The sequence below is a fragment of the Argiope bruennichi genome, chromosome X2 (genome assembly GCF_947563725.1).
Source record: "Argiope bruennichi chromosome X2, qqArgBrue1.1, whole genome shotgun sequence".
Lineage (NCBI taxonomy): Eukaryota > Metazoa > Arthropoda > Arachnida > Araneae > Araneidae > Argiope > Argiope bruennichi.
In genome coordinates this window covers 29402478-29425943 of record NC_079163.1, presented here as the reverse complement: position 1 = coordinate 29425943, position 23466 = coordinate 29402478, and the positions used below count along the sequence as shown (strand labels likewise).

General features: G+C 28.9%; 1 protein-coding gene across 1 annotated transcript; it reads left to right on the top strand.

Annotated features, from left to right (window-relative positions):
* The first annotated feature begins 1463 nt into the window (after positions 1-1463).
* LOC129961113 (pancreatic triacylglycerol lipase-like) lies at positions 1464-21958 on the top strand. The gene is made up of 10 exons (XM_056074946.1): positions 1464-1602; positions 6539-6810; positions 9506-9652; positions 11211-11319; positions 11851-11967; positions 12897-13013; positions 14142-14402; positions 16239-16362; positions 19688-19873; positions 21797-21958. Exons 1-10 carry the CDS (start codon positions 1488-1490, stop codon positions 21897-21899), a joined length of 1551 nt encoding a protein of 516 aa, XP_055930921.1. The 5' UTR covers positions 1464-1487; the 3' UTR covers positions 21900-21958.
* Positions 21959-23466: the final 1508 nt, after the last annotated feature.

Sequence of the window (23466 nt, the reverse complement as noted above, 5' to 3'; positions counted from 1 at the left end):
AACAAACATACAGCTATCTCTGGGATTTCTATACACTAAAAGGAATTCTTACACATAAAAATGTGCAATAATACTTCTCATTGCTTTTTGGAGTGGAAAATATTAATCCATTGCCATAACAACCATTAATCTATTGCAGCAAATTACAACGATATGCAGTCAAATGACGACGACAACCGTCCCGCATTCTTTCATTAACAAAAGAAAAGGAATTGCTCACTATGATAATCATATATTAATTCTTTAGTTATAGGTTGAACAAAACAGGGTATAATACAGGGTGTTCATTAATTATTGTCGGAGTTTCCGTACTTCATAACTTTCGAATAAAAAATATTTCGCAAAAACCGATTACGTATTCGTAAATTACAACTCAAAGAATTTTATTAATGATATTAAAGTGTAAAGCTTGCACAATTTGCACTTTGTAGGTATTCAGCTGCAGGCGATTCTTTGAGTTGTACTTTACGAATACATAATTCTTTGAGTTGTAATTTACGTATTCATAATTCTTTGAGTTGTAATTTACGTATTCATAATTCTTTGAGTTGTAATTTACGTATTCATAATTCTTTGAGTTCTAATTTACGAATACATGATCGCCTTCAACTGAATGCCTACAAAGTGCAAATTGTGCAAGCTTTACACTTTAATATCATTAATAAAATTCTTTGAATTGTAATTTACGAATACGTAATCGGTTTTTGAGTAATATTTTTTATTCGAAAGTTATGAGGTACGGAAACCCCGACAATAATTAATGAACACCCTGTATATTAGAGAGCATGCAAATTTATTTTGTGTTCTATTTTTAATACCTGAAAATGCCAAAACCTTTTCATTTCAATAATCAAATAATAGCTACAGCAGCTGACATTTAATGCATTGACAAAAAGAAGTCAAAATATGCAAAGCGAGATAAGAAATGTCGAAAGTTTTCCACAACAAAATTTAATAAATTTCACTTCCAAACATCAAGCTGACGTTGATTTTGCAACGGCAGTAATAATTCGTAAATATCCAATTTGGTTCCTATTTTAGTACTAAAAAGGTGTAGGAATAGTTTTATATATAAATTTATATAATATTGCGTTTTAATTAAATGAAAGATATAAAATATGATTGCATTGTAAAAAATGCCCCTGCATTTGATATCCACGGGGGGAGGATCTATATATAAAAAATATATATCGTATTCCTCAAAATACTGAACGATAAAGGATCTAATTAATTTATTCTAAAAATAAGTTGAAAAAGCAAATTTTTATTTTTAAAAAACATTCTGCATTTTTGCATAAAGTTGACAGATGAAAATTAAGCAGGTGCATGATATGTTTTTATTTCCGACCGACAGATTATCAGAAAGTTAAACTACGTAAACGCGTTTTTATCATTTGCTCATCTTTATCACATGTCTCAATCAATAAAAATGTTTAAAAGCTCCTTTTGCGAAATGTGGAGGCCTTTTCTCGGCGTTCAGCGGGACGATGTTGCGCCAAATTGTCACCATCTGGAGTTCGGTTGTCTGCTTACTCGTAGTTACTAGCAGCGCCATCTCTATTAACATAACGAAACAACATGTCTTTGGATTTGGAAAATTAGGTAAGTATTTATATTGCAGTTTTACACAGTATTTATATTGCAATTGCAGTTTTGTTTCAAAATTTTAGATTTGAAAATCTTCATTTTTTTTTTTTTTTTATTTCTACCAAAAGGGACGTAAATAGATTCAAATTCAAGTTTACGAATCTTCTCTTAAAGTTTTGATTAACTTCTAAATTTTAATTACAGTATTGATCTATAATTATAAATTATTAATATATATTTTTAAAAAGATCCAATAAGGGGCATTTTTTTCTCACCATCTGAAAACTTTTAAGAAAGACCTTGAAAGAATAATTTGGACAGTTATTTATAATAAAACAAAAATAAAGTGCTTTATAATCTTAACTTCTAAATTAAATCTTACAGTTTGTTGTTTGTATAATTTAATTATAATGCTTAATTTTCGACAGCCAATAAATTTGCTATTGTATTAAAACTAGTCGAATTGTTTTTTATAAGTTAGAAAAAACTAATAAACTAATGGAAAAACTACATTTCACGATAACAGCATGAAAATAAGCATCAAAAGTTAAATATCAGTAAAAGAAAATACTTGAATTTAAATAAATCGAATCAATTTCACTTAAAAACTTATTTAACAATACTAGGTTTTAACACTGATAGCTCTGTGACACTATTGATGAAAAATTTACAAAGATATCCTTACAGAACTTTAGTACAATTCAAAACATTTTTACTACTTTTTCTTTCCGATGGTTCAGTTGTTAGCTGACAAAAAAAATACGCAATTTTTTTAACTGATCTTTGTTCTGCAAAAAGTTTCTCATTCTATTTATTAAATGATAGAAACATTTTCTGGCAGTTTTACTTATAATTATGTTATACTCTGCTTTAAATACTTGATATCCATTAAGCTTAGTTTAATTATATTTATATCCCATTTGGAAACAACATGAAGAATATTTTGAAATAAACCTCGTATTTTTGAGTTGGGGTCAGATGACGAGACCGACACCTGAGCCGATACTTCCCCTTTAAACTTCCATTCCATATCAGCGTACTGACATGAATTAATGTTTGCCTTCACCAAGGTTGAGACGTATAGTAATTGGCAATAATTTTCAATACATTTCTATTCTTGAAAATTAACTAGAAATTTTTAAAGTTCTGGTATAAAATTTATGATAAAAATTTAGACTATGGGAAGTTAAATTTTTGAATGCCTCTTTAAAACAGAATTTTAATGAAGAAACGTGTAAGCTCTTTCCCTCTCTCTATTCAAGTAGCTGAACAAGTGATTTCAAGTAATAAGATTTACATTTGCTTTCGATCTCGAGTCGGATGCCTATTCGTGCCTTCCTTCATTAGCAATAAATAATATTGTTACATGAAGGAATATAATAATACTCTCTTCGGATGAAGAGAGGTTAGAGAACAGACAGAAGAGTTCCATATGAAGAGTAAAATTCTAATTACTTTATCAAACAGCGCCCATATTAGCCAATAATCAAGAATTCTACTTACACAGTGTTTGAATACACAGTAAGAATAGAGCTTATTATTCAAACTATAGGATAAATCGAATACAAACCGCTTTAATAGTTTGTTGTTTTACCTTTCAAATAACGTCGTCATAGGAACTACCTCGAATACGAGGATGGAAAGATGGCATGTAATTTTCGTTTTTATTTTCGTCTCTCTTGATGACCCATAAATGTTGATGAAGTTGGTTAAAGACTTCACCACTGAAGACTGAGCATACCTTCTTATGAGGCTTCTACACACACTTGCAATTGTCTCTATTTCAGTGATTTGGAACAAAACGCCGTCTCATACCCCCGTATCCGTGACCATTCTGGTCACTGAACGATTTGGTGGGCATGTTACGGGAATTTTATTTAAGTAACAAAATATTTACTGTATAAAAAATGAAATAAAAATAACTATTTACAGAATTTACAAGCATATAAGAAATTATATTAAGATTTGCTGGTTTGGTCATTTATATTACCAAATCTCTTAGAAACAACAGGTTAACAGGTTTCATTTATAATGGTATTTCGTATAAGCTAACCATTGGAAATAATCTCTAAGAAATTTTCTCATTTACTCTCAAATAAATGTATATCTGAGTATAATTAGCTGTATGCCATTAACGAACAATAGTTACTAAAGATCCTATTACGGTTCGATCTTTAACGATTAATCGCGGAGAATCAATTAATACACAAGCACTAGAAAATTTATCATGCATTTTATGCACCTTTTCCCTGGCAGAAAGAAACCAAATTTTAACACAATTGGCATCACAATATCTCATACCTAATTTCATTTATTTAAATCATTCCATTTCGGAGTTCTCTGGTTTACAGACTTGTGAATGTACAGACAGATAGACGGTCAACCCTTTGAAGCATTTTATTCAAAATTGGATAAGTATCTACACTTTAGATGCTAAATCTGTGTACCAAATTTTATTCATCTAGTTATCTTCGTTTTGCAATTGTTTCGCCCTCACAGAAAAAATCCCTGGTTTGAATCCCTGCTTGAAAGTGATCCTTGAAGGATTCATCATTTCCTTCATTTTTTAAAAATTCCCTTTTATTCTTTTTTTTTGGAAATTTAAACATAAGTTTAATGATTATTTCTAATTTGACTAACATCTATAACATGTAAATACTTCAAACAAATTTCTACGTGGTTTAATTTTTTCACAATCGCCCCCAAATCCGCCCTAAGGAAATTATTTCAGTTATATTAATAATAATTATCAAAATATTATGAGCCATATAATGTTTCTTGAATATCAAAAATTTAACCTTTTTTATATAGAAATGTATTTTTAATACTTATTATAAATAAATATTTCATAAATCGATAAAACATACTTCTTTCTTAAAGCTAATAACTTTCAACAACATAAAGTACAAGTTCGACATTTTCTTTGACAATTTTTTTTAATGACTAGCAAAATAAGGCTTACTAAATATTAATCTTTCTGAAAGCTATTTAACACTTTTTGAATATCATGAAATTTGCCGTAGCTTTTTCATCTGTTTTATTTGCTCTCTTATTTCTCAAGTATTTATTAAAAAAGCTTCTTATTTATGTAAGAAATGTTCTGAAATGAGAATTATCAATAAAAGGATTGCAAAGTCAACACGAAGATTAATGTAATATTGATGAAAGTACAGTAGATGACAACCAGAGCAACTTTGGAATATCTTCTTTAATTTATAACAGTATTTGTATTGCTTAAATATTGATATATAATTATTTATGCTGGATATAACTGTATTATATTTAAGGAAAAGGCTTTTTAAATTCTCCTCACTTTTAAAAACTGTTCAGACAAATCAGTATTTTATAAAATTCATTAAATTATATTAAATTATTGGAAAATTTCAACTTTTATCTTTCTAAAAGAAAACATTTTTAATTGCTCTCTTGATCGACTTTTATCATATACCTATTACACTTCAGATTCAATATATTTAATCAGTTTGATGACGTTATGGGTTGAAATATCATCATCTATCTTTTTAATCAATATGTAATTGAAAAATTGTAACTGAGGTTTTTTTTATTCCTATCAAGAAATAGAAAAAAAATCAAGGTTATTAAAAGTAGTATCTTTAATTGATAATGAACAGCTGTTTTTTATTATGATACCATGTCAAATATAAAACATTCCAAGATAAGCAGATGTTCTTATTGAAAAAATACATTTTGACAAATACTATGATCCATACGTATATTTATATTTCAATAACCATATGGCCTTTTCTATATGTTTACAAAATATTACGGGTAATTTTAAACTTCATCGTGTTGAACAACGAATTTATTTAAAATACAGCGAGTTTCTGAAAGTGCACATCTTTATTATTTTTGTTTCGAAGTCGAAGTCGAATTCGATTTCATATTCAATCACATTTTCATTAATAATTTGACTGAGTACAAATAAACTATATAATAATTTCAATATTTATTATTTAATTAAATGCATAAGTGAGTGATACTAATAAAAATATTTCAAAAGAAGGATTATATGAAATAGTGTAATAATTTTCAATTTAATTCAATGAAATTATTCGAATTTTCAGTTAGCTGTAGAAAGCTAATAAAATTCAATGTGAAATCAAAGAAAATGAATTCTTAATAAAATATTCTTTATTATTTAAGTTTTCAAATCCAGTTCCAGCTTTTCATCGATTGAACTGGCTTCAGTTGCCAGAATCGACAAACACAAAAATATTTCTACTTGCGGATCATAAATCATTTTGTAGAATATCGCGAAAAAGTTTGTACAATTAGTCTTAAAACTTTACGGACAAAGTTTGAAAGAAGACAGAGGACAGCGATATGACAACATTATGGTTCGAAATATGATTCCTTCAAAATAAAAGAACCGAGTATAAAAATACAGTAGAGGAAATAGCTTAAAGAGTTTTATTAAGCGAAATTTAGCAAACACTAAATGACAAACATAGGATGCAATTTACAAGCTTTGTGGAAATATTAGTGCAATTTCAACTTGAAAAATTGTTGAGGCCATTTTATTGCTTCGGACCTTATGTTTATTTACCTTTATGTTTTGCAATTAAGTTAATCTAGAGATAACTAGTTTTAAGCATTGGATATATCGTGCCATGATTGGTTCCTAGCTTACATAAATATTTTTGAAAAAAAGGGAGATTACCAAAGAAGAAATGACTACCAAAACGGTTTTATTTCTATATTTTGAACTGCCATTTATATTCGAATCCATTCAAATTTCATTGTGAAGCAAACCGTAATAATTCATAAATCTTCATTCTGTGTTTTATGTATGCTGATTACAGCTAAGTAACACAGACGAATTTCGATGGAAGAATTGAACTATGGCCATAACTGTTTAAGAATCGATTATATTTCCCGCTATCATCAAAAAAAATTTAATAAAATAATAGTGCTTATATCTGGTTTACAGGTGATGAAGTCTGTATGAAAGAACTAGGCTGTTTTGCTATAACAGAAGATTTCATTAGCTGGATTCATCGACCGATCAATGTTTTGCCTCATGATCGAGCTACGATCAACACCAAGTGTCTTCTTTACACAAGAAAATTTCCCAAAGAATCCCATCAACTTATTCCGAGCGATCCAATCACTTTCAAAGAATCCAAATACAACCCCAAGAACCCTACAAAATTCATCATTCATGGTTTTATGGACAGTGAACTTTACGGGGATTGGATGTTGGTAAGTTTACCCATAGTCATAAAAGTCGTTGAAGTTTTCTCTTCCGGGTCGATGACAAGTTATCCGTTGAAATTATTATTTTATCTAATGGAAGTTATGCGTTCAATATCCTGTAGATGTAACTACCTCATAAAGTTCTGTTTGTTCCATTTTCTGTGACATACAAACCTCTTTTGTATAATTTAAGTATGAAGCTCATAGTTTCACTTAACTTTAAATAGAGGAAATTATCCTTCCTCTAATTCATCTATATTTTATCTAATACTTGTACAATGAAGCTGATATCTGAAATTACTCAATAGTAGAAGGAATTTACTTTCTAAAGCATGAACCTGAAATTTATATATATGCTAGAAAAAATATCTTGAGGTAACCAATGAAGATAAAGTAAAATTAATTCTGTTTCATTTGATATTATGTTAAAAATCTATCTGGTTAAATTGGTTTTCTAATAGATCATTAAAGTGAATGAACTCTTTAAAAAACTTCTCCTTTCCTATTCACCATGCGTTCAGCCATGTAATGAATACCGAATTGTGAACAGCGAAAAAATTATGAAATATTAAATTAACATCTATGAAAATAATTAAAAAAATTCCTTATATTCCACTGATTTTCGTTTTATATTACAAATTAAAATAAAATCGCTTCAACTCCCAAAGTATAATGTCGAAAATCATTTTCTATATCTTACGAATTTGTATGAGAGTCATAAGGACATAGTAATTATTACTTTACTGGATATTAAATTATAATTTAACATCAGAATGAATGCACAAAAAAAGGAATACTAATTAGATTTTCTTATTTTAGTAGTAAATATCCAATTAATCATTTGAGTTTTCAAGTAGCTCAGCAAAGGGCTTGTTAAATTTTTTCCACTCATGACTCTCTTTATAGGCAGAAAAAAATTGCACCCTCATTCACAGTAGAAAAATCTTTGCGGCAATCCCAAAGTTTAAAATTAGATGAGAAAAGGGTGAATTAAAAGCGAGTGAGAGCCTTAAAAAATTAATTAAAAATTGTTAATTAATGAATTTGAGCATTTTAGTATAATTCTCTTAATTATTTAACTATTTATTTATTTTGTAATTGAGCTAAGGAATGTAAAATACGAATATTAATGAATTTGAACATTTTAGTATAATTTTCTTAATTATTTATTTATTTTGTAATTGAGCTAAAGAATGTAAAATAAGAAATACCAAAGGGAGTTATTATATCCAAAGAAATTTTCTTCTCTGCATTTTTTTGGAATCCCGACGCAGAATTTAAGAATTCATTTTATAAAAATTGACTTAACTCAAAATTTTACATTAGGACATACATTACTAAATTCCTGCAAATCCTTGATGATCAACTTTCAGACCATTTTCCTGTTTCACTAGGACAATAATTAATGACGTACGCTTTACATTTAATCTCACTTAAAAAATGGGGAGTTTATTTAGACAGGAGTTTTCCAATAAGGAACACTAATATTTTTAGTTATATAACTATTTTAATTGTGTTCATCTTTTCGTAATCAATAATTGTTCATATAAAAACAAATTCAATCTTCAATCATTAATACTTGAAATTGAATGTTGTTGCTTTTAGAAAATGAAGATAAATTTCTTTCACCATTAATAGATTCCTTTAAATATTTAATATGTAAGATGACGCACATGATAAGATTAATTGTGTAGGAAGGCTGTTGTAAAATAACAATTATATGTTTTTCATAAAATATCTGAGAATTCCAAAGAAAGGTGCTTAAAAGTCAATGTGTAATTGTTTGAAATCGACTAGTTTCATCGCATAGTAAAATAATTACGTACGAATGGATTTTAAAACCAAAATCGTTTTAATTAATAATGGCTGGAACAAATAACATTCTTTCTACAATTAGTAAGAATAACAACTAACCAAAGACCAAAACAAACAGTTGCCACAAAAATTATTTATAATTTAATAAATATGTTAAATGAAATTACAGTCATTAAATTTGTTCACATTCCTCGCCAAAATGACTTCGTGCATATTAAGAAAATTTTAGAATGTGATGAAATGCAGCTGCGTAAGCCTCGTTTATTGAAAACATCTGCGCTCTGCTAATATCTAAAATCATAGAATCACCAATGCCTCAGTTACTTCGGTACGCAATATCATATGAAAGCTGGACTTAACGGTTCTTTGCAGGCAGAATTCTAAGTTCTTAGTAGAATTATCATTCGAAAACAATAATAATGACAGCATTACTACGATAATTTGACTCTAAAAGAAGCAGAATTACCTACCACTAATTTATAATTTGTTATGCAAGTCCGTTCATGAATCGGAATTCTAGTCACCAAAATTATTTTCATCTGAGTTGCCATGAACTATAAATTAGGTAGTTGTGTAATTTCAGGTATTCTAAATCTCAGCTATGTAGTTTTAATTTATTGTATAAAACTACAATCCATGTCTTCTCTTTGTTCTTTCAATTTGTAACTTCTTATGTAGTTTTTATGCTTGAAAAAAATAGGTGGTAATTTATGGTTTTAAAATCTTTTAAATTCTGAAAAATGAATTCAGAAATAATTATTTATTTTTTTGAAAAAATTTTATTTAATATCAGAAGTGATTCACACACATATATATTCACGGAGCTAATTCTTTACATTATTCCGTTGATAATTATTCATTATATTGTTTATCACCAATTTTTTAGGATATGAAAGACGAGTTTTTGATGCACGGTGACTACAACATCATAATCGTGGACTGGAGTGGTGGAAACAAGCCTCCATATTATCAAGCAACAGCAAACACGAGGGTTGTAGCAGCAGAAGTGGCTTTGGTTGTAAAAGCATTGGAGGTATCATCTAAATTCTATTTTTCCATACAAAACAGAATTTTAAAAATACATCTTTCTCAGTTATAATTGCATTAAGGAAGTATGCGAGTAAAATTTGCTGAAATGCAGTAAGATAAGGATGAAACTGGATCGTATGAACCCAAATAACGTTAGAAAATGCAACTTTATAAAGGTTACGAAGGTGTTAATTTTTACATGTTTTTATATATTTCATGCATTGTTTGACTATTTTTCAAACTTGTAATGAAAATTAATAAATAAGTTTACAAATGCATTAAGATTCTACCCTTTCAATAACCTTCAGTGATTTGTATGTTATTTGTGAAAATAAAAGACTTTGTCAAATGCCAGTCTGAGATATAGAAAAATGGTCTAAGTGAATAAACTTGCCTTTTAATATCTCAGCAAATTTTCTAGATAGAAAAAGGAAATTTTGCATAATTATATGAGTGTAACGAAAATATTTTATTAATTGACATTTTTCTCGTGGAAGTCGTATAAAAATGGATTTATACGACTGCAAAAAGCAGCTTTCATACTGTTACGAAATTTCCGGGTTCGTTTGGATAGTAGAAGTTATATGGTGTGGAGAACGCTCAATCAGCAGGTGGAAGTAGAAAATAAAACAACGACGTTTATTTACACGAAGACGCACGGGACAGCACAAGGACGACAAATATATACAGCATAGAGAAGACAATTATCTTCAGCTGAGACGTGCATACAACAAGACTCTACTGCAGACAGTAGCGCACAGCTTAGTTCAACACTAGCTTGACTCCGTCGCTGCTCTGCTAATCTCTGGAAGACTCCTTCTTCACAGTCGATTCCGACTACTCTTCTCTGGCAGCTGCAGACTGCCTCCTTTTATAGGTCTCAGGAGGCGGGGCTAGAAGCCTCTCAACCAACGTTCAACTCAAGGAACGTTCGATGCGTATCTCGGTTCCTAATGGACGGATCGGGAAAATTCTCGATGTTTCGGGTATAATCTATTTTGGCGCTAAAGTCGCCAAGTCGCCAAATGGTCGCCAAGTTTGTCGCCAATCTCTGGGACCTCCGACGCGACACCCGGACTCCGTCCAATACAGACTGTAAAATGGTCTTTCTGATGATGGAACCAACTATGCTGGGAAGCAGCATTACAGATTCGTAACAATATATTTGATCACCATTGTATGAACCACCATTGAGAAACCTCGCGACTGAAAGTATATGTCTAAGTGTAGTAGTTAAAGAAATAAACTCTTGTTCTACTTTCTAGGACACCTTATATATCTTTTCTAATATTTCAACTTTATATAATTTTAAATATGATTGGAAGTAATGATATTTCAGCCCTTTTTGTATATGCTGTTAACTACTTTTAAATTATGCAGTGTAAAATATTAATCCTTAACGTATAACGCTGTTATAAATTCTAAAATAGTTTATAAACACTTTAGTAAGCTTCGAATGAGTAAGCATTCGAATCTAAGAGATTTTATGGTTTTTTATGCAATGAAATATTTAATTAGCTGTATTAAGTATCTAATTTAATTTTGAATTATTTTTTTTTCAGAAACACTTCGGAGCAAGGCGAGAAGAATTTCACGTTATTGGACATAGTCTCGGAAGTCACATAGCTGGTTACATTGGTGAAAGACTAAAAACTCTGGGACGTATTACAGGTTAGAGATACATATTTAAAATGTGATTGTTTGACTAACCTATAACAAAATTTTGTTGGGAAAACGTTTTGAAGAAGACATAATAATCAAAGTCAGACCTTTGAAGTGGATTTGGTTGCTATTTTTCACGTTATATGAAAATGAAATGTCTTCGATTTCTAAACTTTAATACGATTGGAAGAGGTATGTGAAAGCTGTAGGAACTTAGTTCTGCTAATAAGGATTAACCCCTTGCCTGCCGCGGGCGTATATATATGTCTCCCTAAGTCAATGTGTTAACTGCCCCTGGCATATATATACGTTTCGCAACTATATACGTATATATATACGTGCCACTGGGGACCGAATCTCTCAAGTTATCCTCGGCAGGTAAGAGGTTAATGTATTGCCTATTAGTAAATATGTGTTATCGATCTTTTCTTAAATTTAGATCTGACAAACAGTTTAACAAATTTATTGTCATTACATCTCATGATACATCAATTTTTAAATCACTGAAGAATTTAAATTCTTTAAAATCTATATATTTAGGTTGCGATCCGGCTGAGCCTTACTTCCAGAATCTGCCACCTAGTGTGAGATTGGATCCAACAGATGCCGATTTTGTAGATGTCATCCATTCAGATGCCACAGATATTCTGTTCATTGGTATGTGCACTTCAGATGTTTCATATACACATTTCAATTTATTTTCTTTTATAGTTATAAAAATCTATTACATGAAAAGTGAAATAAAACGAAAATAAATCTATCGAATAGTAGAAAAATTTAAATGTTTTCATGTCAACATATTTTAACAGTGCATAGCCGAAAAGACGGAACTTTGGGAATTTTAACCGATTTATTTCATCACGGGAAGCACATTATGTACAAGGAAGAAGCGATAAGAGATACATCAATCTACATCGCGACACAACAGCAGAAGAGAGAAATATTTTCCTTTAGTGATTTTGACAGGGATTTCTTTTATATGCGTTGATTTAGGGAAGGGAATCTTGGATAGCTAAAAGAGTGTTGTAAGCATTTGGAATTTTTATCCTTTTACTCGGAGAGTGAGAAATGCTGAAGTCATCAATTTTCTAGAGCGCGTGTTAAAAATAATTAAATAAATAGTGGGAATTGGATCAGGAAATAAGAGACCATTTCAGAATTAAGTTAACATAGGCTAGTTTAAGATTAAGATTTAAATTAGATTTTAAAATATTACATGCATATCGTTTTCGTTTTTAGTGTATAACACACTCGATTATTAATAGGTAATAAAATGTCAGAATAAATAATAATGGATCATAATTAAAAACGAAAATATAGATAGTCGAACAGTTAAAAAAGGAATCTAAATAAGATATAAACAAAAGTATTAAACACAACTCCCTAGTAAAGAAGTCAGACATTTATTAAATTAATATTGCTTGTTGATTTAAAGGATAGTAGGAAAAGCTTGTAGGAATAGTTGTGATAAAATATCTAAAGAGAAAATATATTTTATCTATAAAATTAGTTAGAGAATCCTGAATTACAATATGATTCACAATATATTGCTAATTTTAAAAAACATTTAACATTTTTTTTTCAAGGTTTTGGCATGAGCCATTCTGTTGGACATGTAGACTTTTTCCCGAATAACGGACGGAATCAACCTGGATGCAAGACCGATAAATTTTTATCATTTGTTACAGATGGATTAAAAGAAGGTAAGTCATTGCTGAAAGAAATAACTATATCTGTTCAATATAAAATAATCTTTCATGAAGCGCTGTTCATTTTTATTACAAATGTATTAACATGTTGTTATATAGATTACTATGATATTGTAATCAAGGTAATTGGAATATTGTAAAGGAATTGCTACTGCAATGAATACATGTCAGTTACTTACCATCAGTTTTGAAAATCTGCGTATGGAAGTTTGGGAGCACAACTTATTTTAAAAGAATTTAACAAATGTAAATTACAGACAGAATAAGAATGATGGCAGTTGCTATATCAAAATATCGTATGTCCAATTACTCGGGTATCGAAACATGAAATTTTGAGGCTACAACTGATATATGATTTTCATCCCAAAAATCAAACGCAACAATTTGAGTGCATATATAACTAACCTACACAAGTGTTTTGCATCAATAAAATGTTTCGGTAAATTCAACAAACGACATTTTGATATGAAATTGCTGATATGCAACTGCAGAAGGAAATGAAAATCACTATAATACAGATTTCAAACTAAAATGTCGTTCTGATTTGTGAGGAAAATATATTCAATACTCGGTTAATGTTTGTAATCTATAGAATGGTCCATTTTTTTTTGCTGAGCATTTATGAAAAAAATATCATCAAAATCTTGTTCAACTAAATGCTAGTTGATAGCTAATTGATGAAAGAGATCACCATTTCCTACTTCTAACAAAAATATAAAAATTATCTCTATTATTTTTTAAATACGTGTTTTTTACTAAAATTAGTTATTTTCGAATTAAATTATAACTGCTTTGATTAACTGTTTTATTGACTTTGTTCAGAAATGAAGTTATAAATACTTATTGTAAAAAGCGCAAAATTAAAAAGAAAAGTCCTTAGTAAAATTCAAAAGTTTGTTGTTTATTTTCTAATATTTTTTATTAGAAGACCCAGGCTGTTCTGAAAAAAAATGACAATATTTAATAAGTAGTATTGAAAAATAAAAATCAGTTTTCTGTTTTATTTTTATGTATATCAAATTATTTCATCTTCTTTTTTTTTATCAAAATGCTGAAGTTCCATTTATCTTGTCTGCTTTTTCAAGAAACGATATTTCTACAGCTTATGATTTCTGTTTGAAGGCTTAAGGCGTTTTGGAGCTTGCAATCACCAGCGTTCCTTGGATTTCATGATTCACAGCATTAATTTCCGGAAGATAGTACCTGTTGCATACCAGTGCAACAACTGGGAGTCTTTCCTGGGGGGCAGATGCGCCGAGTGTGGTAAAGATACCAGTCAGTGCGCAATAATGGGCCTCAGGGCAGATGAGTACTATCAATTTAGAAACTCTTCAAAAACTCACAACATGTATCTGCAGACCTCTGGCAAGAAGCCTTTTTGGCGTAAGTTATATTCATTTTATATTCATTCAGTTATATTTATTTTTTGAAGATAAAATAAGTTAAACCTTAGGAGAAAAAAATTATCTAAAAAAGAGATAATTAAAGAATTTTATGTTTTAATTTTGAAACAAATAAAAAGATATTATTAATTTTTTATAATCCTAAAATATGTATAATTCTTAAATTTTCAAATTATTGTCAGACGGGAAGTGTTTTTCTGGAAATTTAATATGTCCAAATATTAAGATTAAAATCTGTTAAAGTTTGATAAAACCAAATTAAATGAGCTCTTATTTTTAAGTTAGTATTTGTAGTACAAGATATATTTCTTTAGTTGATAAGAAAAACATTTTAACGATAAAATGAGGCTACTGCGTGTTCAGCCTTTCATTTACCTTTAACTCTCGTGTTCACCAAATGGGCAAAATATTAGAAAGAGTAACAAAAGATATATGAACTTTAGAAAGAGTGCAAAGTAAGAAATACAATGGGGGTTCCATTTAGCGATTAGAAATAATTTTTAAATACCTATTGCTATAAGACATAATTTGCATGGTTAAAATCTATTTGCATAAATAGATTATTTTATAGATAATGCATTAAACACAGAAAGGTGAATTTTCTGATTGGAAAGTGTATAAGTCAATGCTAAAACATAAACATTCCAGAATTAAGAACAAAAGAAATAGTGAAGTGTTATAACTGGTATGCATAACTAAAATATTTTTTTTTAATTTCATAATTATTTCAGGAGTAATAAAAAGTATTTGACATAGAATGTTATCTTTTTCACTAACCTTGAAGCGATAAGAAGGTCGAAGCAGTCTATCGGTGAGGTAGACTTTGGAAGTTGGGGAGCATTTCAGTTCGAGTCTAATTCCATCGAAGATCCGGGTTCATGTGGGCACTGGCCACATTTCGTCTGACGCTAGGGGTCAGACGTCCTTTATCTGGTGTGGTGTGGTAAAGGGGTCTTCCGATTGTATATCATTCTCGCAACCTGACCACTGTTCCAAACCACGAGATTTATTTTTAAATAGCATTCGTGTTACTTCAGAGTGAAACTTTGATTAAGTTAAACTAAGCTTAAAAAGTTAATTTACATAACTTTATTTTTTTAATCCTTTAACTCCCATAATCGAGCAAATTTAAGTTCTTATATCAAATTCCAATGAAGAGAAAAATTGTAACAATTGATTATCTTTTTTACTTCCCTTAACAATTTTTTACTGCAATTAAAATACAAAAGGATAATTTTAAATAATAAATATTTAAAAAACGATATTATGTTCTCCTCGAGGTTCTCGTATTCTACCTTAAATCTTGTGCTTAGTTCCATCGTAAAGTGAAGAAAGTCAAATATGCGTTTTGAATGTTTTTTTCTTTGATCTGCTGAGTTTAAAATTTGACACGATACAAATTTTGTATCAAGACCTTATATTAAATTTCATTTCTCTTGCTTGATGCGTTTTTAGGTTTTTTTCCTTAGACCAATAAATAATCAATCCTTTGTAGAATTTTGTCCAAAATTTGGCTCATATCTATAATTTAATGTAAATAACAGATTTCAATAGTCTAGCTTATTTTCTCTTTTAGGTTAATTTTAATATGGACTCAGATCTCATATAAACATAGTCCTACGAAAAGCCTTTGTTATTTATTTTTTAAGCGATGGTATTTCTTCGAATATTATCAAGCACATTTGTTGTGTTTTAAAATTAGATAAATTATTTATTGTAAATATACATTTGGAAACAATTCAAACATCTTTTTTTTTTCATTTTGATTATATTTATGGTTTAATTTATAATTTTTTGAATATAATTTTTTCTGTAGTTTATCATTACCAAATAACCGTGAAGACATACAAGCCCAGAGTTTCTCATAAAAATGTCAAACTTACCCTTGAAGTCACTTTGTTTGGATCTAAAAATGATGAGTTATTCAAGGTTCAAAATGAGTAAGTAGTACAAATTATTCTTTTGAGATAAATACAAGTAATTTAATATTTTACTGAAGGAAAATCCTTCACTCAATGAAGAGTTTAAGAGGAAAATGAATTAATATAATGTTAAGAGCAATTTAGAAAAACGATTTCTTACAAACACGACTCTAGCCAAAACTTATGAAGAGATGCGAAATTTGAATCTTCACAAATGAAACATTGAAAAATATATTTCATTAATTTTTTGTCTAAACTCTCAGCGTATATAAATTAAGATAGGGAATCGCTAATAATACTTTCATTAATCTAAGATAGAATCTTAGTTTAATGAAACTATTATTACTGTATAGTACTCATCAGAATTTAGGTCAGAATAGACCTAAATCTGATAGATATTTTTAGATTATAGAGATGTCTGGAATCAAATTTTATCAAAAGAGAAATCGAACTTCTTAGTTACAAAAACTTAATTAGATCCATTCTCGCACATCCCATAGAAGCATGTGTTAATTATCTAGAAAGACAAAGAGGTCCTTGTAAAATTTTGATAAATGCATTTGGTGCAATAAAGGTTGAAAATATATGGAAAAGAACCGAAATATATAAAAATCCAGATATTATTCCGTTCATTATAATTCTGAGATTAAAGAGCGCTAATCAAAATATATTATATTAGAACTAACAAGAACCGTTTTTTGTTGAACCGACAGGTACCTTCATAAGAGACAAGATATGGATAGAGTGACAATTTTGAATTTATGAATTGGAAATGGAATAAAGCAATAAAGAATTTGGAATAAAGCAATAAAGAATTTGGAATAAAGCAATAAAGAATTTGGAATAAAGCAATAAAGAATTTGGAATAAAGCAATAAAGAATTTAGAATAAAGCAAGATAATATAGTAGGGAATTCTGAGATACCTCAAGAACCACAAAGTATTTTGGTGCTCTTAAAGAAAAATATACCGAGGTTGCATTTTCACAAGATTATTTTTCGCATAAAAAATAATTTATCAGTAATGAACTTTATTCCGAAAATACTGAGGAAAAGCTTATATATTCAGTTAACTTCAAATTACAGCTATTACTTTCAGAAACCATTAGAAGACAACTTACCATCAAGTTTATGCAATTTTTTTACTGCAGGACAATGCAACCTCTTTCTGAATGTTAAATATGATAATAAATAATGAAGGTCATATCTAACCATTTTAAATATCAAAATGACAAATTGATCAACTAAATAAATACTTGATGAGGAACGCAAATATTCTACATGTTTATTTGAAGTTATCCTCTTAAATGTAAGATATCAAATTTAAGATCAATTTTTTATAATTAATTCGAATATTTTATAAAATAAATACCACTTGAAATTTTATGGATTTTCTCAGTTTATATTAAAATCCAGCCTTAAATAGAAGCTTCTACAACCTAACTTATATTGCTTCTAAAAAAATTAGGAGAAGGGATAATTAAAATTATTGCACTTTAAATGCCTTTTTTTTTTTAATTTTTGTAAGTTCATTTGTTGAAAATAACATTATTTAAAACAACACCCTAAGATATTTTCATTATCATCACAATTTTGCTGAAAGTTTATGAAAATGGAGAATTTTCTGTTAAAAACTGGCGATAATGGAAGAAATTTCATATTTTTCACTTTGCTCTTCATGAATTAAATTTCGCCTTGGACTTTCAGACAGAAATCTTCTGGAAGAGGCAAATGAGAAATTCTAAACGATTTCACTTGTCTCCGAATTTTCATAAATATTTACTTGCTTCAGCGAATATACGAAGAAACTTTTTTGAAAAAGTATGTTCGTCGCAATTTTCTGAACTATCCGCCTAAAACTTATAAAGAAAATTTTTTTGAGATACGTAACTATAATTTTAAGATACTATATTTAATAGAAGAATTGAATTAGAACAAAAATTAAGGAAAAATATCGTCTCATTTAATTTTAAATCCAGAAAATATAATTTTCTGAAAGAAATATAGAGATTATGAATTCGAAAATCTCAATTAAATTAGTATTATCCTAGAAAACATCCCTTGTTCTATTAAAATAAAGACACAGAAACAAATTCACTAATACAGCTGAATTTGGAGGACTCTTCTCCTGGGAAATAAAAATAAAACAATGGGCTTTTTGTTTATTTGTTTAATACTTATTTCCGGCCTAACAGCTGTATGGTTTGGGAATTTTTCCTTTTTATTCCTGTGGATTCAACTAATAATAACTCATTGAACCTCTCACTAACTCCATGCTCAGTTTTCTTAATGATGGGACACAAATATTTTCTTTTTAACATTGTTAATGCTCGAAAAAGTCGTTACCCTCAAAATCTCTTTTGTCCCGAAGTTTGAAAAGGATAAATTTCTAAAACGAGAAAAATGATGCATTTCTGGAATGCGTGTTACAATGGTATCACGGAATTTTGTGTGAGTTTTGAAAGTCGTGAAATGAAAAAATACATCATTGTACTGTGTTTTCATCTATTTCGAGGATGTTGCTTATGAAATTTTTAAAAATGAGTATAATTTATAGTTATTTTTGTATTGGATATTTTCCTCTTCAATCATCTATGTGTTGAAGTTGTTGGGAAAAGCTATACCTGTTAGACAGAAATTAATCTATCAATAATTTTTAATAGGAGATGGTCTATCTTTACATTTAGTTCTTATTAATAAACGATTTTGTAGCATAGAACAGCTTTAAAGAAATGTCCCACAACATTCAAAATGCAGTTTTCAGGAATTTAATCACTGGATGGTTTTTAATCCTGTTGCTATAGTAATACAACCAACTTTTAAAAATCGGTAAAAATGCCAAAAGTAGGTATTTTATTTTCACCTGAATCGGTAATAATTTTAAAATAAACGTAAATTACAGATCCTAAATTAAAATTATAAATATTTTTAACAAAATTTTTTTACATAAAAATATTAAGCAACTGATAAACATATTCGAAGTTTGCTCGCAATTTTTATTTTTTTAGTTATTATTAAAAACAAAACTAGCAATTTTATTTAAAAAAATTAAGCGAATGGATGTTTAAAGTATTAATTTTATTTCTTTGATGTATGGAGTAGCAATTTGTTTCATAATAAGGCATTATTAGGTTGAATATAATCGCAATAAAAAAACTCCGCATTTTCGATAATTAAACATTCCTTCAATTTACACTGAATCACATTTTGAATCTCTATTATATTTCTGTAAAGTCTTCCGTGTAATTTCTGAATAGCTAGAGTTAAACAATGCATCCTATTTTTCAATCTGCTTTCTATTAGCTATAACAATCTTAATACTGTATTGTGATTTTATTTGTTTAGAGCAATCGAATATTATCCTGGAGCTCGGTACCAATACTTGGTTACAACTGATAAAGATTTAGGGGAAATTAAAAGCGTTTCCTACAAATGGTATAGCGCATCTAAAAATCCATCAGACTGGATCTTCAAACCCAAGCTTTATATTGAATATGTAACAGTCATCCCAATGAATGAAATTGAATCATCGTAAGTATACGAATAACAATTTTTTTTCAGTGTCATTCAATATAAATTTAATTGGTTTCAAATCTGCATAAAAGTGATTTTTTAAATCTCTTTAAATGAAGAACGTGATTAATATTCGTAAATTTTAACCGGTAAATGCGCATTATAGAAGAAATTTTATTTACTGCAACCTCCTGAGATTTCCTCAATAATGATACACAATATACCATTTTACATGGAGTGAAACAAATAGTAGTCCGAAGGGGCTACATCTGGCGAATACGGCGAATGAGGCAGCACATCCCAGGGAAATGATTCTAAAATTTCTTTGACTGGCCTGGCAATATGTGGGCGAATATTGTCGTATTGAAAAACAACCTTATCCTGTCTTTCGCCATATTAGGGACGTTTCTCCTTCAATGCTTCATTCAAATGGATCAACTGTTGTTTGCATTGTTTACCATGAATGCTTTCATCAATTAATGCTTCAATGAAATCCAAGATGAGATTTAGACTATTTACATGCTCATTGGCATGTGTATTGAAATCCTCATTTTGAAGTCATCACAACCACTATTTGCATATTGTATTTGACAAGGTATGTTTACCATAAATGTTCAACAGCAACCTATGTGGTTATTCTGCAGTTTTCGTTGCAATGAAATAGAGTAATATAATTTTCCACATATGTTGTTCTTTGTCTCAAAACTCAACATATTCTGTTTGCTAAAATATATCTTTTAAATATTAATCAGAGCTCGCACATTGATTTTTAAAGGTTGTTATCAAATCTTTCAAATACAATCGTTGTAAGTACACAGTACTTTTAGTGTCATCTATTAAAAATACGAAGTCACATGTATACACCCAATATATGATAATAAAAAAATCTTTTTGTATCATCACTCAAAGATATTGATTTTTATCAGTAAAATCTAGTTTCAGGAACTGAATTCTGCAGTGATCTTCAATTTCGAGTCAATCGGCATTCTGGTTATCCAATGTCATAGTTATCAGGGACACGACTACCTGCATCCTTTCTGTCATAAAGATAGTTAATTTAATTTTATTGATAAAATTCATTAGATTGTTTTCATAAAAATACAATCAAAGTTCGTTAGACAGTAGTTACAATAAATTGTATTTCTTCTGAAAAAGAATTCTCACGACTCAAATTTTGAGTGATAACTCTGGCTTTTTATTCTTCAGTTGAGAATTTTTTTATTAATTCATAGACCACCTCATCAAATATCTATGTACTTAGCTTGATCATTGACGAACTAATTCCCTATGCGATCAAGATATCAGGATACTTTTGGATTTACACATTTTTTTTTTAATTTATCCAGATAACGCAGAACGAAGAAGAATTGGTAATTTTTAAACTTAATCTTCTCGAATAAACTTGCTATGTTTACAAAAATTCATGTAAGTACTGGCACAATAAATAAACCCATTATTGGTGGTTTTAATTCATTTTCTTCATCCTCAATTAATGATCGATCCTTGTAAGGCCAGTTTGTCCATTCTTTTTAAGAAATTCAAAAATATATGCAAGATATTACTGGCCAATCCAAAGCGGAAATGCGGGTAATATTCGAAATAATATGCAGGTAATAGGAAATATATGTAAATATGAAAATACCCAGATGCTTTTGATAATACGTATATGTATTCTCAAAAATGTGATATACAAGTATACTAGAAAATGAAATTAAACTGAACTTTTTTATAAATTTTAGTATAATGCTACATACCTAAACACAGTCGTTTACGAAATATAGTCTGTAGAAATTTATTTCTACAATCTAGACAGAATTATAAAAAAAACGGTCATATCATTTTATTAGATCTTTTATAATATTTAGCAATAAAAATTTTTATTGTTTATCTCAATATTTAATTTAAATTCCTTCATTGTATTGATTCTTTTTTTCTTTTCAGTCCAAGAAGCAAGCACAATAGAGCATTCTGTGGAAATCCGGAAAGTGGGGTGACACCAAATACAATTGCAACTTTACATCGAGACGACAACTGTATGAAATAAATACAAGAATAAAAAAAATATAAATTAAGCAATTTCTGTTAATAAATGGTGAATCTTGAGCTTTAATTTTCACTGATAAGTTTACAATTTAAAAATTAAAATTTTCCAACATATTACAAACGTAATAAACTCAGGTATGAGAATTTATTGACTCTAATTAATGACAATGAATACTCATCTTCAAAATGAAATTAAAAATTATCGCTATTAGAGTAAAATTAGGGCATGTATGTATATAATTTAAAAAAAGAGAATTTTAAATATCAGACTCCACAACAAAGATTTCAACAACGTATAAGTACAAGGAGTTACTTATAAATCACATACATATACGAAAACAGTAATGCTTTTTATGAGAGTAAGCACAATAAAATTGATATACAATTTATTTGAATTATCACCATATTATCAAATCACCTCACCAAATATACAAATTTACAGAATGATAGAATTTGAACATCAAAAATTGAGTTCAAATAAAAAAAAATTAAGAATTCTTAAAGTTTAATTATGTTATAAAATGGTTATTTTGGATCAAAAATCCGAGTAGAATATTATTAAAAGAATTTCAAATAGTTCAATTAAGGTAAGAGGAAATATACACGGAAATCAGACTTTAACTACAATAGCGTCTCTTTATAAAGCAACATGTGGGCGATGTTGAAATGGACCTCATAATTTTGAACCAATGTCAGGACAATACCAGCGCCGGCATTGGCCTCTCCAGATTTTCGTACAATTCCATCAAGTTTAACATTTGAACCTTGTCAACAGATTTAATGCCTTCCAAATTCATAAATTATTATAGTGGAATTATTATTCGGTGCAGGAGACCTGTGGTCCCACAGTAATGACCATACGAGCAGGGTATTGTGACTCGTTAAAAACTTTTAAGAGAAGCAATCAAATAAAATTCTTAATTATAAGACTTATGAACTTTATTTATTTTAACAAATTAAAAGTTTTTTTTCCGTTCCTTACTTAGGAGGAATGGGTAACGGCTCGTTAACGATATTAAAACATGGGGATTTTTCTGGACTGATTTTTTTATGCAAATGACCACTTAAGGACATTATAGTGTGTTAATGAAGTTATAATTTGATATAAATTTGGGACATGAAAAAAAAGGAAACAATTTATGAAGTTAATTAATTAAATCTTTAAAAAAGGTTTCAATTTGCTAATACAAAAATAAAATTACTGCATTTATTGATTATGATGAGTTATAAGATCATATTCATAATTTACTAAATTAAAATAATAAAAATAAAGAGAATACCTTCATAATATTAATTTATGCCATTTTATAATACAAATTATGAAATAGAGCTCATTAGAAAACATTTTAGTAAAGTTTACCTTTATTGCTTTGTCTTATATAAGAGCAACTCTTGCAAACATATAAATATTTAATCAACTAAAAAGCATGTATTACTCCCACCCTGGAAATTCAATAAGATATTTTAATTCCATTTTGTTTCCACTTTTCAAAATGGGCCACGTTGTAAGACCGTGGCTTCGGAAGTTGAGTTTTAAGTTCAAGACTCATTCGTACCTTGTAAACAGG

Coding starts and splice junctions, on each gene's coding strand:
- LOC129961113 (XM_056074946.1), top strand. CDS start 1,488: ATGTTGCGCCAAATTGTCACCATCTGGAGTTCGGTTGTCTGCTTACTC. Junction 9,653..11,210: donor TGGTTGTAAAAGCATTGGAG/GTATCATCTAAA, acceptor TTTTTTTTTCAG/AAACACTTCGGAGCAAGGCG. Junction 14,403..16,238: donor TGGCAAGAAGCCTTTTTGGC/GTAAGTTATATT, acceptor TTTTTTCTGTAG/TTTATCATTACCAAATAACC.